General features: G+C 38.0%; 1 protein-coding gene across 1 annotated transcript; it reads left to right on the forward strand.

Annotated features, from left to right (window-relative positions):
- Positions 1-1,251: 1,251 nt before the first annotated feature.
- On the forward strand, positions 1,252-14,071 carry EMB1473 (Ribosomal protein L13 family protein). Its single transcript, XM_010275169.3, has 4 exons — positions 1,252-1,602; positions 2,751-2,936; positions 11,488-11,658; positions 13,732-14,071. Exons 1-4 carry the CDS (start codon positions 1,360-1,362, stop codon positions 13,846-13,848), a joined length of 717 nt encoding a protein of 238 aa, XP_010273471.1. The 5' UTR covers positions 1,252-1,359; the 3' UTR covers positions 13,849-14,071.
- The last annotated feature ends 3,860 nt before the right edge of the window (positions 14,072-17,931 follow it).

Raw genomic sequence — 17,931 nt, forward strand, 5'->3', positions numbered from 1 at the left:
CCCTATCTTCCACGTTGACTGCATGTGAGAAGAAGGTCTCAAAGTCTTCAGTTGAATGTGTAGAATCTGGATAGGTAATAACTTCTTTCCCTTTTAGAGACATTCTCAGAATAAAGTAGTTGCACATGTGAAGGTGGGAAGGTGAACCTGCTGTAGGAACACTGCAAATGTCTGAAAAGAATCTTACTGTAGGTGAAACAAACAAATAGAGGTTAAATGCAAGAACGGTTGTTGGTATGTGGTGGTATGCAAGGACGGGGTTGGGTGGCAGCTATGTATGCACATTTGATCACAGAGGAAGAAAAGGGTTCAACTCAATTTGGTCCATTGACACCCTTGCTCTTTATCTTATGCCAATGCACTATATTGGTTCAATCTTACCAAATCCAATATAAATCCATTACAAATGGACTAGGTCCAATCCTATTTAATAAAAACTTTCATTAAATCTGAATTGATCCAATTCAATATATCTTATTATAGGATTTGATCCAAACTTGGTCCATACACCTTATATACCTTTAAAAGACGAGTTTGAATCTGTTGACCACAACATATTACTGGTCACATTCACCCAGCCGCACATATGAAACATCAATTGTATTGTGGTCATCAATATTCTCAACGTGCGTCTGGATGAGTGTGGCATGCAATGTATTGTGGTCAGCAGATCCCAACTCTTAAAAAACATGGAGCATTATCTATGGATAAACAGAAATAGCTAAAATCCGTCTGTATAATGTGTAGTCAATACATCCCATTAGTCCATCACATCGACGTCAGAGATTAATTATAGCTATCAAAATACCAATCCAATGGTTTGTCATTCTCGTAATGCGCAGCTGTTAAGGGTGCGTATCTCACACTCAGGGTGATCCTAAAGATGTGCAGTTGTGTAGTGGAGACCCCATCTCTTCCTCACAAGGGCGCCTCACACCGATCTCACACGTATATCCTACCATACATTGGAAACATTTTCCATACTTATAAATTATTATTCAGATGTTCTCAGTGCACGGTGGATGTTCCTGTGAGGCGCCCCTGTGTGACATACGCAGTGTGCACTACTTCAGGAAATGGGATCTACTCCTCACACAGGGGCGCCTGGATTGGGAACATCCCCGTATTTATAAATTATTATTACGGGAGATGTTTTTAATGCATGGTACGAAGTGCATGTAAGGCGCGAGTGAGGCGCCCTGTGTGAGGAGCAGATCCGGTGTCTTCCATAATACATACTATTCACAGTTTGCACTACATATTTCCCCCGCGCCCTCGGAAGTCGGAAGCCGCTCCTCCGTTAATTGTCAGCTCCACCTTATCCACTGAGTAGTAGTTAACACTCCCAGGAGAAGAGAAATGGCGGTAGCTCATACGGCCCCGTCGGCCTTCCTTTCCATTCCGCCCCAAAAATTATCCTCATTTGCCTCTCCCAAGACTCCGTTCCTTGGATTTCCAGTTGCAGTAGCACCCAAACCTTTTGTTCAAGCTCGAGCACTTACCCTCGCTAAGCCAACCCCCAACCAGATTCGTTGCCAGGGAGATGCAGTAATTCCCAAGGAGCAGAAGTGGATGTTCGACGAGTCCAATATCAACGGCCCTGTAATTTTCTCTCTCTTTTATCTCCAGCTCTCTATTTATGCGCTTATGCGTTTGCAATTCCAATTCATAACTTCCATCGAACCTAGTGAAAGCATGCATAGAAGGGTTAAAGGAGATTTCAAATGGGTCTGCTGAATGTGAACGTTTCTTGAATTATTGAAATTTGAAAGAATGTCTTGAGATGGATACAAATCGTCTTATTTTCTTCTTCTTCTTCTTCTTTTTTTTTTTGGTTTTTCTATAAGTTCCATGAACAGTTGAGGCATGTTTCTAGGGAATGTACTCCTCTCAAAACCCCAGATGGCTGAGACCAATATTGGGTAGTGGTGTTTATATAACGGTGGAGGAATACTCCTTGGGAAGAGTTCCTCTACCAGCATATGTCCGGTCTAGGGGCTATGAACCTCTGTTTGTGACTCTCCGTGCATCTCTTCTCCATGTTTCTCTTCGTAAAGTGCAGCTTACCCACCAAAAGAAGGAAAACAAGATGAATGTTCCTCTTTCCTCGGTTTTGGTGAACTGCAGAGAAAGTGTAAGGTCTATTTTGAGGCAGTCAAAGGAACATGAAATAGTTCTATACTTTGTAAGTTGAGCCAAATTAATGACCTAATCCGACTGAACCCTGCCTTCACCAGTTTTTGGCGTTGACATTTCCAGTTTATAATGGGGCTCAAGCTGGTCGATTCATCCATACTATCTAGGCCTTAGATTTCGGGACAACTGAGTTCGGTTTTTCTTCCAATCAAGTACTTCGTGTTGAAGCGTTTTTTGGTTGGCCAACTACAAACAACTGGCACGAGGCAGACCTGCTGTGGATTCAATTTTTTACACATTTTTTTAGTGTATAATTAAATTAGTAGAATATTCTTTTACTATGTATTGATGGGCAATTGGGCATCAAATCAGGTTCTTACTTCGTCCATGTTCGGGATCTTGGAGCCAGTGTATTTAGTTTTTTTTTTGCTAAATGGTGTATTAAAAGTTGATTAATTTTTAACCACTCTATTTTGTTTATTTTTTTCATTTGTCTGATTCTTCATAGAATCATAGAATGAGATTCTGTGACCAATGCCTTTCTGCAAATGCTGACTTAAGTGCAAAAATAAATTCTGGCATTGATGAAACTACATATTCTTTTCTTTTTTCAGGATATTTGGAATAAGACATGGTACCCAAAAGCTGCAGATCATGTAAACACAGAAAAAACATGGTATGTTGTGGATGCAACTGACAAAATTCTGGGAAGATTAGCATCAACTATAGCCATTCATATCCGAGGGAAGAATCTGGCAACCTATACTCCCAGTGTGGACATGGGGGCATTTGTTATAGTGGTATGTATGTACATATATATGCTACTTGCAGATGGCTATTTTCAGCTTGATGTAGGTGTAAATATGTTCTTTTCAGTTACTCTACTTTTGTGTATTAGTGTATGCTGCCTTGTGATATAAGTCAGTTTATACAATTCATATTTGGAATTTTGTTTTTTTCTTAATTATTCTACACTATGCAAAAGATGATGGTCTATCAGGGTTAGACAAAGACATCTGTTTTCCACTATGGCTGCATTTGCTTGGACATAAAATATATTGCAAGATGGTTATTTATAAAGTATTAAATTTTAGTGTTTGGCTGCCGGTAAAATACTAAGGGTAGCAAAAAAAAATCCAAATCTAGAGTGAGAACAGCGTAAAATAACTTTTGCCCTTCCTGAAGTTAAGTCAATGTACATTGTTTCTTGGATGAGATTGTAGGTTTTACTTTTAAGAATCCTACTGATAACTGTCTACTTAAGTTACTCACATCCAAAAAACCTGTGATTTCATAGAAGTCTCTCTTTTCCATGTAAGCCTAAAATTTAGTGTTCATCTGATGGCCCTGTTTTCCCAGTTTGTCTCAAAGTTGCAATTAAACATTAAAAAATGATGAAAATTATTTAAAAAAATAATTATTTTTTGATCAGCAAAAGATAACTATTTTTATCTCACAATTTTTTTAGCATGCCAAAATATTTGTTGAGGATCCAAAAATAGTCTTTGTTTCTTTTCCTTTTCTGTTCCCTCACCAAGAATCAAGTAATGCTTTCTTGCTATTTTTTTTTCTTCTGACAAGTTCCACTTCAAACATCCATACTATTACATGGCAACCTTGATAGCTTATTCTTCTTTTGGCATCATAATAAATAAGCAAAAAAGGTTGCTTTTCTCATGGAATCCATAGATCCATTGGCTCACATGATAAGAGGGTAGTGGAGATTTAATTTCTTCATTTTGATGCATACATGACTATCCTTTTCAGAACTGTGCAATCAATAGTTCAATAATGCAAGACAGCAATGTTTAGATTGAACAACCAAGATCTTTTATTTTTAAGGAGATACATTGTGGAAGTTTATGTTTTAGGTTTAACTTTAGTTGGAACATAAGTTTTCTTCATTCTAGAAATTTGGTAAGTCAAATGGGATATAGATATCCCTATATAGTTGGGATAAAGCATGGATGATGATGATGATGAAATGGGATATATGTATCTCATGCTCAATGTTGGAGCCCACCTATTTCTAAATAGTTTACTGATATCCTTTGCACAGGTGAAGATGCTTACTAAGCACTAAGCACCTTTTTATAGTGACAACAGAGAGATTTTGGAGTTGCAGGATATATTTTTATGGTCTGACCTGGCTTCCAATAGAGATGAACAAGGGAAGAATGTTATATCTAGTGAAGAATAATAGAGGATTGAAGAGGAGCATGTCATGACTAAGGGTGGAGATTTGGGAGACCCTGAGAATGGATTTATGGTGGAAAGGGGGGAGCAATGTTGTCAATGTGGTAAGCAGATGATTGTTGTTTTGGCCTCATAGGTAATGTGGTGACCAGTCAATGTCTTGGTATTAACTAGTCAAAAAAAATATATATTTTCTAAATTTAAGATATAGAAGATTTAGTTTCAGTAATCTTGTTCTCACAAATGTTAGAAGGGAAGCAGGATATGCTGAGATAGGGAGTGTCAGCCTTTGTTTTTCAAAGAAAGATTGCAACTTTGACTATTTGATGTGGTCCCCTTGTTTTTGGCAATTTTATATCAGCACAACACCGATTCGAAGAAGACCTAAATGATGTAATCTTTTGACACATTTTCAGTTAATACAGTTCATACTTTACCTTTCATAAAAAAATAAGACTTTGTAGTTGACTAGACTGACTAGTCATCAGTCAACTTAGTTGACCTAGTCTATGAGTATTGGATTTATTTTTTTGGAGGTGCTAAAGGAAAAGCTATGGATTAGCTACCTGAAGTTCTGGTAGAAGGTCGAGGAGAAAGTAATTGAAAGCCCAAGCTTGAGTGCAAGTGTTTTTTTTACAAATCTAGTTTGATATTTTTGGACTGTTTTTATCAACATCTAATTGGTTGGGATGCTCTTCCCCCCTTTTTCCCCCACTTTATTTTCTTTTTTCTTTTCTTTTTGTTTGTTTTTCTCCCTGTTGGTATCTATACAACCTCTCTATCCCACAAAGGAAACTAAAACCTTAATGGAATTAGTAGAAAAAGAGAAAACAATAATTTGATTTGAAAACAGTGAAAAAGAAAGAAAGAAAGAAAGAAAGAAAGAGTTGTAGTGAGAAGAGAAGAAGAGATGGGGAGAAGCCAATAATGATTTGGATGCCTCACTCATTATCTTATATGCTCATAAAAAGGATTGATTACAGAGACTAATATGCCCTTAATAGGGTGGCTACTATTCATAACATAAAAATAGCTCCGAAAAAACAACAAAAACTAATGGGCCTTGGCCCAATAACACTAACTAATGATTATAAACAAGAAAATCATAAGAAACTACTAAATCTCAACACTCCGCCTTATGTTGGGAGTATATGTCACACATTCCCAACTTTCATAGATCATGTTCAAGTTTATTGCTTGCAACTCCTTTTGTGAGAACATCAACTAGCTGTAAATCAGATGCAACATATGGTAGTTACACTTACCCAGATGTCACCCTTTCTCTTATGAAATGTCTGTCCACCTCTATATGTTTTGTTCTGTCATGCTGAATTGGGTTGAGCAATGTTAATTGCTATTTGATAATCATAGTGCAACATCATAGGTTCTTGTGCATCAACTCCAATCTCTCCTAATAAGGATCGAACCCAAAGAAGCTTTGAAACACCATGTAACATAGCTCTATATTCAACTTCTACACTTGACCTAGCTACAACTGGTTGCTTCTTACTCTTCCATGAAATCAGATTGCCTCCAACAAGAGTGCACACTCCCGATTAGACCTATTCATGGGCCAAGCTTCGCCTTTGTATCAACAAAATACATTCAGGCCCGAGCCCGAGCCTAGTCTGACAATTGGGCCTAGGTCTTGACCCAAGTCTGAGCCTGACCAAAGATTTGAAAACAAAATTTTTTTTCTTTTTTTTGTTCAATAAAAAAGTATTTTATTTATATTAAAAGCCCTCAAAACTCAAAAATAATAAAAGATCTCACTATTACTTGAAAAAAAAGAAGAAATATTGTATATATTTTTTATTAAATAAAATATATTTTTTATTATATAATATATATTATCAAGTTGGGATCGGGCTTTGAAAAATCCCTAGCTCGACACAAGAAAAGGTCGGGCATGGTGTTTTAGTCTCAATCCCGAGCTCGCAAGCCTAAAATAATGTCCTAGCCCAACTTAGAATGGGCCAGGTCGGGCCGACTCGTCAGCCAATCAACATCTGTATAAGCTCCCAACTTCCAATGTCCATGGTCAACAAATAATATCCCTTTGCCTAGATGTCCTTTTAGATAAGCAAGAATCCTATCAATGGCTTTCTAGTGTTGAACTTGTGGGGCATGCATGTACCGACTCACCACACTAATTGCATAGGAGATATTTGGTCTTGTCATGCACAAGTATAACAACCGACCCACCAATCTCTGATACCTCCCAACATCCTTTACTAGCTTACCTTATGAAGCATTAGTTTTGTGATTTTAGTCAATGGGTGTATCAATTGGTTTAACCCCAAGTTTTCTTATCTTTTGGTATACGTTTTTCTTCAATGCATCAGCCTCACTTAGGTCATTTTCTGTGACTACAATGCCATCCACATACACTATTAACACTGACACCAATGATCCCCTTCTCTTTACAAACAAAGTATGATTAGACTGGGTTTGAGTATAACCAAACACAGTCAATGCACTCTTAAACCTATTAAACCAATCTCTAGGTGATTGTTTGAAACCATATAACTATATAAGGACTTATTCAATCTGCATACCCTTCCTTTGCTCATATCGCTGTAAAAACTAGCTAGAAGGTCCATGTACACCTCTTGCAAATCTCCAATTAAGAAAAGAATTTTTCACATCAAGTTGGAAGAGGGGCCAAGAGTAAGCAACTGCTAGAGATAAAAGGATCTGAACTGAATTCATCTTGGCCACCGGTGCAAAAGCCTCCAAGTAGTCTATCCTATAAGTCTAAGTGTACCATTTTGCAACCAGCCTTGCATTGTACCTTTATATGCTTCCATCAACCCTGTACTTCACAGTATAAACCCATATGCAACCAATTGTATCCTTCCCATCAAGTAGATCCACAACTTCCCAGGTTTGGCTTATAATCAAGGCTTCCATTTCCTCCTACATAGCTATCTTCCACTCAGGTTTGGAGAGATCCTCACTAACAGTCTTGGGTATAAACATAGAATCAAGAGAAGCAACAAATGCCTAGTAGGAGGGAGATAACCCATTGTAGGAAGATGATGTGAGATACAATGGGTTGTGCACTTTTTCTTCCCCTTTCGGAGTGCAATTGGAAGGTTTAGGCAATCTGTAGTGGTGTTAGGTACAGGTGTAGTATCAACATGAATTGGAACATTAGATGGAGCAAAAGGCATACCTAGGTATGTGTCATCCGAACTTGGAATTTCAGATGAGTTGATAGGAAGTGGTATGGGTTCCTTTGTTGTGGAGTCAACCTCCTTATGCTACCGTAGGCGTTGTCGTGTAAAAAACTTAGTAGGATGCAATGGAGCAAGCTAAGTAGGTGGAATAACTAGGTCAGGCATTGGAGTAGGTAAAGGAGCTGGAATAGGAAGTGTAGGTTGCTCATTTCCTTCCCCAAAATACTCCCCCTAAGAAAGACTCTTCGAAAAGAAAGATGTAGATTAAAAAAAGGTGACATCCATGGTAACATACCAATTCTTTGACATAGGATCATAATAACAATACCCCTTTTGATTTCATGCATACTCGAGGATACATACTTCTTTGCCTTAGGGTCCATCTTTGAGCAGTGAGGACCAATAATATGGACAGAGAATACACATCCAAACACCTTCAATGGAACATGAAACATCTCCCCTCAAGAAAAAGAAGACTGAACACAGTAGTGTATCCAAGAACACGAGAGGGTACCCAATTAATCAAGAAGACTGTTTTGAGAACTGTATCACCTCAAAACCGAATTGGAACTATGGAGCTCACCATCATACTTCATGTCACTTCCACAATGTCTGTTCTTCCTTTCTTCTACACCATTCTGTTGTGGAATATATGTATAGCTACTCTGATGGAATACTCCATGCTCTAATAAATATGATGCAACTTTTTTTTTTCAAAATATTCTCTAGCATTATTTAATCTGAACACCTTCACTTGTACTCCAAACTACGTCAACACCATCTAGTGGAACTGTTGTACCAAGGAAGGTACTTCATCACAAGATCTCATCAAATATACCCAAGAGTACCATGAATAATCATCCACAAACAGTAGAAAGTAATGGTAGCTACCCATAGAAGGAACATGATATGGTCTCCAAACATCAGTGTGAACAATATAAAAAACTGAAGAATATCTTTTATAACTTTGCTTAAATGAATGCTTGCAATGTTTTCCAAGTTGACAACCTTTACACCCCAAATTGGACAACTTAGTAGATTTAAACAACTTTGGAAACAAAAAGCACAAAGAACCAAATGACAAATGTCCTATCTGACCCACTGGCTCTGTGACTCATTAATCCTGCTACTGACATGATGACTCTGATGACTGGGAAGCACATCGAGAAGGTATACTCCATTCACCTCATGACCACTCTTAGTCGCCCTTTTTGGCTCCTGATCCTACAAAACACAATGGCCAGGAGAAAAAATTACTAAACAATTCAATTTTTTTGTCAACTGCTCACAGATGAAAGGTTAGTACTCAACCTAGGAACATGCAGTATAGAAGGCAGGGAAATGGTATCAGTTATTTTGATAGATCCTTTCTCAACAATGGGAACATGGGAGCCATCAACTATGGACACTCAATGGGAACGTGGGAGCCATCATATGTTTTGAAGCTCTTGAATCTATAATCCAGGGAGGTTCTCCCTTACTTATAGTGGAGGCATAATTTGCAGTGGCATATGAACTACATGTATGTGCAAATGAAGTAGAATGACTAGCTCTTGGGCCACTTGCACCTTTCTGTCCACCTGGTGAAGAGTTTGAACTAGTTGTATCTCTTTGACTTAGAAATTGCCCATATCTCTCCAACTTGGCCCTAACTGCAATAGTTGCAACTGATTCCAAAGAAGCTATGGTAGTGGTCTAGATAAGTCAACAATGACTGCCATATTAGGATTCCCTTTCTTGTTTCTAAGCCAACTTGGTATAAGGTGTGGATGAAGCTTTCAACAGTTATTTTTGATATGCTTAGGCTTCTTACAATAGTCATAGATCAAGTCCTTCTTGTCCTCCTTCCTACCATCACTACCACCCTTATCCTCACCAGGCTTAGGTTTCATTGTGCTAACCATATCAAACTGCTCAAGGTTTAAGTTCCTCATCATCATATTCCTCCAACTTTCTTCTCTAGACACAAAGGCATATGCCCGAGTGAGAGTTACACTATCATGGGAAAGAACATTTTGTCGTGCAATATCATACTCTAGGTTGAGTCCTGCTAGAAACTCAAACATTCTATTCTTCTCTACCACCTTCTAGTAAGTAGTTGCATCTTTATTATTCTCCCAAACCACAGTCTCCAAATGATCTCTCTCCTGCCATAAGGTTTTGAGGGCTTAAAGATAAATTGCAACAGATTTATCGCCCTTCCTAGTAGCAATCACTTGATTCCTCAACTGGAAGGCCCTAGCAACATTTTCACTCTATGAGTAAGTCTACAATTCCATCCCAAATCTCCTTAGATGTGTTGGCCCATAGAAAATTTTTGATTATATGGGGTAACTTAGAGTTGCACAGCCAGGTCATCACCATGTAGTTCTCCTGCACCCATTGGGAAGAGTTAGTCTCAGGTTTCTTTTTTTCATCAGTGACATACTCCAATTTTCCACGAGCACCAATGGCCTTTTTGGCTGATTGTGGCTGCTCCAAATAGTTTGTACCATCCAACCTAACTATAGTGATGGTCCTTGCCCCAAAAGGGTTACTAGCACCTCCTCCACTTAGTCCCATTTCACTAGTAGATTTGTACTCAACTCCGAGCCCTCCATAATTGCCAGAATAGTTTAGAAAATCAACCGTGAGAGAAAATAGATTTATACCTTTTAGGCCTCAATCAACCTTTTGATACCTAGAAACCTTTGCCCACAAAGATTCCTGTTTCCATGGGAGCCAGTAGAAATAGGAGAAAAAGCTGCTTCTCCCACTAGAGACCTCATAAAACTCCAGAACTTGAACCGCCCCTTTGGAGAACACCAAGAAGTCTAAAAACTCCAGAGCGCCCCTTCCTAGGTCAAAAATAAAGAGCCCTACTGCAATCAAGACTCTTTTTCCTCTAGTTCTTCTTGATTTTGATGATCAATCCAAGATCTAGCACAAAGGGTTCTAGATCCACCAAAAAATCCAAGAACTGGGCACTTTTAGAGTTTTCGATCAGCTCTCTAACTCACCATGCAATCAGCTGATCTAGGGCTGCATGATGGAAGACAAAAAATCCCAAAAGTTGCTTTAATACCAAGTAGAAAAAGAGAAAACAATAACTTGATTTGATAACAGTGAAAAAGAAAAACCAAAAGAAAGAGTTCTTAGTGAGAAGAGAAGAGAAAGAGAAGAAGAGATGGGGAAAAGCCAATAATGATCTGGTCACCCCACTTATTATCTTATATACTCATAAAAAGGATTGATTATAAAGACTAATATGCCCTTAATAGGGCATCTACTGTTCATAACAAAAAAAAGCTCCAAGAAAAGCACCATAAACTAATGGGCGTTGGGCCCAATAACACTAACTAATGATTATAAACAAGAAAATCATAAGAAACTGCTGAATCTCAATAGAATCTTTAGACTTTTTTTCCTCTTTTTTGAGGTGGAGTCTTCCACATTAACATAATACTTTTCAAAACACATATTTAGGATCTCTATATTTTCTTCTCTCTCTTTGATGCACGGTTACTCCTGATCAAATCCCTGTGGGGCCAAAACTTGGGCTTCATGCCCACTGCTTGAGTAAATTGGTTTTGTTTTTTAGTTGACTTCTTGGAAGATATGAGTTGCTGAACCATGTTGGGTTAATAAATTCCTTTTCAGTGTGTCTCCCACAATTGCTGGTGCAAGTTTAGATCTTCATTTAAATTGACTTATTGAGTAACTGTTGTTTCTCAGATTTTGTATGCTTATTCCCTGGGTCAGGCCTAGAGAAATTCATAGTCAGGATGCACAGTTGGTCATGTGCTCACTCCATAATTTTTTCTATAAGTTTCTACATGTTTAATCCAAGTTACAAAAATTGAGGGGTCCTTAATGATAGCTCTTATCTTCTTTCATCGCCATGTGATTTCAAGTATAAATAAGAATTATGTGCTTCTTTCATGTGTTTCTTTAATGATTGGTACTAAACTCAGATAAATGTACTTGAAAACAGGTGAATGCAGAAAAGGTTGCTGTATCTGGTAAAAAGAGGACACAAAAGCTATATAGGAGGCATTCTGGAAGACCTGGTGGCATGAAGGTGGAAACATTTGATCAGCTCCAACAAAGAATTCCAGAGAGAATAATTGAACATGCTGTCCGAGGCATGCTTCCTAAGGGGAGGGTGAGTAACATTTCTTATTTTTTCTTTCCAAATTCCTTTCTTCTCTTATATATATATATATAAAATATGATTTAAAAAATGATGGTAAAGATAACTATTAGTATTAAGGGTCAGTTTGTGAGGGTTGAAGCTTTTTGATTAGTATCTTTTACTGAGCTGCTTTGGAGAGGCCACTAAAAGAAGTTTCAATGGAAATCTCTTTATTTGGCTGAAGGACAGCAAATTTGGGCTTTTCAGTTTTTTCCAAACATTGCTCATATGCTGTTCAGATGAGGCTAAGGTTCTAAATTGGGGCATATCGGTTTGTATCGTGCTGCGCTATATGTATGATTCTTTTTAATTTTATTTTCAAATTGGTTCAGGGGGTCGGTTTAAGGCCCGTCTACACCCTGGACTAGGCCAGACCCTGAAACACCTGTAATAGGGGCTTATCGGGGGGTTGCTGAATGCTGATACAATATGTATTGGCCGATATGCCCTGATACATTGCGATTTTTTGATCTTTGGATGTGGCCCACCATGCAAAACCAAAAGCTGCCACGAAAAGTCCTCCTGGGAGGGCTGAAGATTTGATTGAGCTGCTTTGGAGAAATGACTAAAAGAAGCTTCAGCAGAAAGCCCTACTTCTGGCTGAGGACAGCTATTTTAGACTTCTTGGGGTTTTCACAAACTTAGCATATAATCTGTCCAGGTGGGGCCCTCATAAAGCCGGAAGCCGCTAGATGAAAGCCCTCCCAAATGAGCACCAAGGAAATTAGTGGATTACTTATATGCTGTCCAGATGGGCCCCACCTTGCAAACCAAAAGCTGCCACAAGAAAGCCCTCCCAAATGGGCACTAAGGAAATACGTGACTTCATAATTAATTAATGATAAAATTCTTTGGATCTCGCTTGTGAAATTAACGTTGTCTAGGGTGCATATTTATTGAACATTAGTCCATAGCAAGTGGTTGATGCAGATGACTGAAATTGTGGCTAACTACATAACTGATGAGCTTGGTGTACTGTGTTTTTCATAAAATGTGAGTTTGATCATTTGGGAACTACCATGGCCTCTTATCTGTATGGTGTATGTGGTGTGCTGTGATCACCAAAAGAAGGCAGTATGCTTTGTTAGCCTATGTTAATATGGTTGAGTTATGCTTTGTTCCACTTGTCCGTGTTGACATGGTTTGAACATTCTGTATTTTGTGGTTCACTGAGTTGAAACATGTGAAACCATGTAATAAGGCTGTTTATGAATTATGAGCAAGAATGCTTTTCAAGCACAGCATATTTTATTCTAATTTTTGTTTTTTCCTTTGCATTTGTGTTCAAGGAACAACATAGTTTTGATCTGAAGAAACACCTTATTAACTTGAATGCTTTGGAAAGTTTTTTTTTTTGATGAATAAATGCCTTGGAAAGTTTGAGGAAAGCATGTTCCTGTAGACTTCCTTGAAAGATTCTTATTAAATTATTTCTTGAGAATAACATGTGGTCAAGTGATTGGCATTTTCCATGTTAGGTTCAGTCTGTTTTTGTGTGAAGAATCATTTTTAGGTAACCACTGAGCCTTTCCTTTTCCTGGTCATTTCCTTTAAAGGGGAAAATGGCTCGTAACTAGAGCCTGAAGCAGCCTCCTTTTGGTTCTAAATGGCCGTAGTTCTGGGCTGAGGTGCTATTACAGTGGCTACCCCATATGTTTTCCAGGTTCTCATGTACTATTGTTTGTACCTATATGTACATGTATTTTCTTTCATTTTAATTACTACTATTACTGATTTGTGTATTTCTTATACATAATAGTTTCTTTTCTTTCTATGTGATATCTATGCCTTTTGTTTTAACTACAACACCTTGATTAATGCTTTCTGCAAAAGTATCATATTAACAATATACTTGATAATGTTATTGGAAAAAATGAAAATGGTTGTTTTCCTTTGGCTACTTGCACAGAGATTTGCTCACAGAAGATATGTTGTATACTGTCTTGGAAGTACCATTATATTTCCTTAATATTCTTTTGTAGCATATCATAATCTCCTTTTCTAAGCTGCCCAACGTCTGTATTGGATATTTGGACTGTGCAGCTGGGTAGGGCTCTCTTCACTCATCTCAAGGTATACAAGGGCCCAAACCACCCACATGAGGCTCAAAAACCCATTGAACTGCCCATCAGGGACAAGAGAGTACAGGTACAAAAGTAGATACGGCACAGTTGGATTGTTATATTTCTTTTCCAGGAAAAGCCAGTATAAGGGCTGAGGTAAAAACCAGCCATGGATGGTGTCATTTCTTTTCTTTTTTGTTTTTTGAACACTTAAAAAGTGTTTGTCCATGTTAAATGGTTCATTGTACTGATTTGACAAAGAGAGGGACTTGCCTCAACTTGATGTCTAAATATAAACACAAATCATGTTTTATTTGTTATTTTGATTAGTGAAAAGTAATTCTGCCAATAAAATAATGTATACATATACATAGATTTATCAAAATAATAATAACAATAATGTATACATAGCATAGTATTTTTTTATCAGCAAATAAGACTTTTATTAAGATCAGAGAAATATTGAATCACAAGAGTTAGGATTCAGCACTGCATTGACTCAAGCTACAAACATATACATTGCATACTATTACAGCGCTGGAAATGCTTAGGTTCAAAATTCTAGTCTTACATAAATTTCACTTGTTTGCATAGTTTTCCAAGTGTATTCTGATCTGATGCTCATGCGTAGAGATGTTAATGGGTTGGGTCTGGTATGGGACGGTGGTAATTAATCTCATTCTCCTCCCTCTACAAGAATCCTTTCTCTCAAGTCTCAACACCTGGTACTGGTAATTAATTGTTGTGGTATTGAATGATCGTGATGATGATCTAGTTGTAGCAATCGTAGTGATGAAAATAGAAGAAATAGTTTAAGAGAGTGTTTTTTTCTCAAGTTAACAACAATCAAATAACTGAAATGGTTATCTCAGTCGAATGTTTTTGTTCTCAACCCATTCAGATTGGCCATTCTCAGCTGGATATTATCTCAATTAAGCTCAAGACAACTACGTCTACTTACTGGATTTTTAATTAAATTGAATTCCTTATCTAAGCAAATAAATGATATTGTAATGGCTAAGTTCAGGATTTTTTTTTATTTTATTTTTCTTGCTTCATGGGGCTACACATTTGGGATAGTCTGTCTACTACCCATTACACCCCAACCCTGGTGACGGCAGGATTTGATTCAAGTCTCTGCTACAACCTGCCAGAAACCTTGCCAACTAAGCCAAATGGCACTATTGATGGTTCAATCCATCTTTTCTAAAGCAATATTATGCTTCATTATTCAATTAGCGAAGACATTACTAAAAGCCAGTCAGTCGCAAATTCAATCTGGATGCACTGGAAAAGAGTTATTTTTGGTCCTCCATTCATACCAAGCCATTTGTCCTCAACAGTGCAATAGGCCAGCATGATTCAACACCATTCTATCTTTCTCCCTCCGTTTAAGCTGTTATCTCCACTGTAATTCACTGACTCATCTCCCACTCTATGCATAAGCCCTTCAATCCATGCAATAGTTCGCCCAGGTTGTTGGCATGCAACCGAAAATGCAAAGCAGCAGCAGCAGCGTGGAGCCAAGGAAAAGGTGAGGAAAGGTAATGAAGCAGCCAGAAGCAAGGCTGAAGAAACGCTAGAGTGCCAAGGAGACCATTGCATTGCATCCAACTACGACGCTGCCAAGCAGAAACCGCAAGAGGTGAGGATAACATTGCTGGTATTGGTAGAGCTCCAGACGAGGAAGTTTGAGAGAGAGAGAGATGATTGGTTAGTTGTGCACTTCCTCTCCCTCTATCATCGATCATCAGTAAGTGGTAGATACCGTACTATAAGTTTTTTATATCTGTGATTGTGTTTGGTTCTATTGTCATCATAAGAATCTGAAAAAGAAAAAAAGAAAAAGAAACAAGGATTGCGTGACGGAAAAAGAGGGGTTTTCGATGACAAAGAATGGCCCTTTTTTGTGCGTCTGCATCAAATTTTCACTCTTTTTTTTTTTTGCAATTTGATCATTAGTCACTTGTTTCGTTAGCAAAAGCCAGTGAGGGAGAAGCAAAAGTTATAACCCATAAAGAAAAAAGGTGACAGGACTAACAAGTAACCACAAAAGACCAAGGTTCAAAATAGTGATAGGTATGGTATTGTTGGATTCTCAATACACTTGTGTTTTGAGGAAATCAATTTTTTTATTAATTACATTATATAAAAACATGTATAAAAATGAATTTTTGAAAAAAATGTAAGACGAAATCAGCCCCCCACAGCACATCCCCGTTGTCTATTGGGAATATCTACCGATGATAATCCCAGAAATGATGATGTCATCATCAGGAGATGTTTGTAATACACAGCAATGATGTATTGTGGGACGTTGTGAGGGGCAATCTTGTGGCTGATTTGAACTAAAAAAATGCATAGCCTAAAAAGTATTGATACACCTGTGCCGATACATTTGGGGGCATTAATACCTTGAACTTTAAAGGAGACTGGCAACTGCACTCCATATCTTGATGAAAAGTGGATAAAGGAGTCTAGAAAAATTTCCGGTACAGGGAAATGTGAGACTGGGTTTTCCCTTGAGTCTGGATCCACTCACACCTACCTCACTAAGCATTCCACCGTGCATTGGAAACATCTCTTCATAAATACCAACATACAAATATGGGAGATGTTCGCAATGCATGGCTGGAATATAAGGTCAGTGTGAGGAGCATAATGTAAGGAGCAAATCCAGATTCGTCTCTCTTGTTTGTCAAAAAGGAAAGAAGAGATCTTGAAATCCTCTACTCAAATTTGAGGGGATTATCTTTTTCACTTTGCTTTTCCTATAATTTTTTTTGTTTGGCCTAATCCCTTTTTGTTTTATTTGGCTTTTCATATTCCTTTTTCTTGTTTGGTCTACTCTTGAGGGAATCAAACTAGTCCCTAATCCTCCATTATCATCATCATCAAGCCCTACCCAACTTGTAAGTAGTACAAGTTACAAGGATTTCTTGTACTACACACCTAGAATATTCCAGAACTATGGTATAGCCATATAAGTGAAGGAAGGGGAAATCCATCACATTGATGGCCGAACCTTGTTAGATGGTTGGGTGAAATTTCAAATTTTTTTTTACCCTTTCAGAAATCGTATTCCCAATTTTAGAAAAATTGCATTTTCAAGGATCGTTCTTGCACCGAATTGGACCAGATCTAAAACAAAAAATAAGGGAGAAGTATACTTGATACGGAATCCACAAGTGTAGCTCCCAAAGTGGTAGTTCACGCCCGAAGAGGGTACCAAAACCAGCTTCTACTGAAAATGACGCAGCTTAGGTTGAAGCCGATTCAACAACACAGTCCTTCAGCAAGAACTGTAATTCAACAGTTTGGATCGAGCAAGGGTGAGCACGAATTGAATATGATATTTTCTTGCAAAAATTAGATACCGGAATTGATCTCTATCAGCTTAAGAATTGGAGGTCAAACTAGGGTTTTGAGCGGCAAGAGTAGGAGAGAACTGAGAACAAAAGTGTATCTAGAACAGTTTGCCCCCTCCTCCTTTTATAAGCCTTAAGGATCAACACTCCTAATCCAATTAGGAGGAGTCTTTAATCCAAATCTTTATTTGGATCTGGACTCTTTAAGTGGATAATAGTTATCCTCTTATCCCATATCCATACCCATATTCTCCCATGTCACATGACTGCATAAGTTGTCATGTGACTTCTTGATTAATCTAATTAATCATGGGCTTTAGGCCCATTAAGTAAGTGGCTCACGATCCTAGATAGTTGCTGGCCCATTTGGCTCTCTTTGTATGGTGTGGGACCCCAACAATGACCTCACATAAGCCCATATGGGTTCGGTCTAACTTCTGTGAAAAAGCCTAGCTGAATTCACTATCAAGTATAGTGAACCCCTGAGTCCATTAGTATGGGCTCTTAATGGGCCCAACATTTACACTAAATGATCATTGAGTCCAGCCATCCTATGATGGCACAAGGACAATGGACTTAATTGAGATAACCCATTAGGTAAAACAACCCTAAATGGTTTCTTACACTTAACCTCTCAGCCCTTAATGATCAAACACTACCCAACAAGGAATGACCTCTCCCTTAGCTGCAAAGTGTAGTGTTGCACTCTCTGCTCGGATGGGTCCCGGGAATTAAAACCTTTTGCAAACCTTTTTCTTTAAAACATAATATATATATATATATATCAAATCTTAAACATGTTTGAAATCGAC

Source organism: Nelumbo nucifera, chromosome 3 (assembly GCF_055504915.1).
Source record: "Nelumbo nucifera cultivar China Antique chromosome 3, China Antique-T2T, whole genome shotgun sequence".
NCBI lineage: Eukaryota > Viridiplantae > Streptophyta > Magnoliopsida > Proteales > Nelumbonaceae > Nelumbo > Nelumbo nucifera.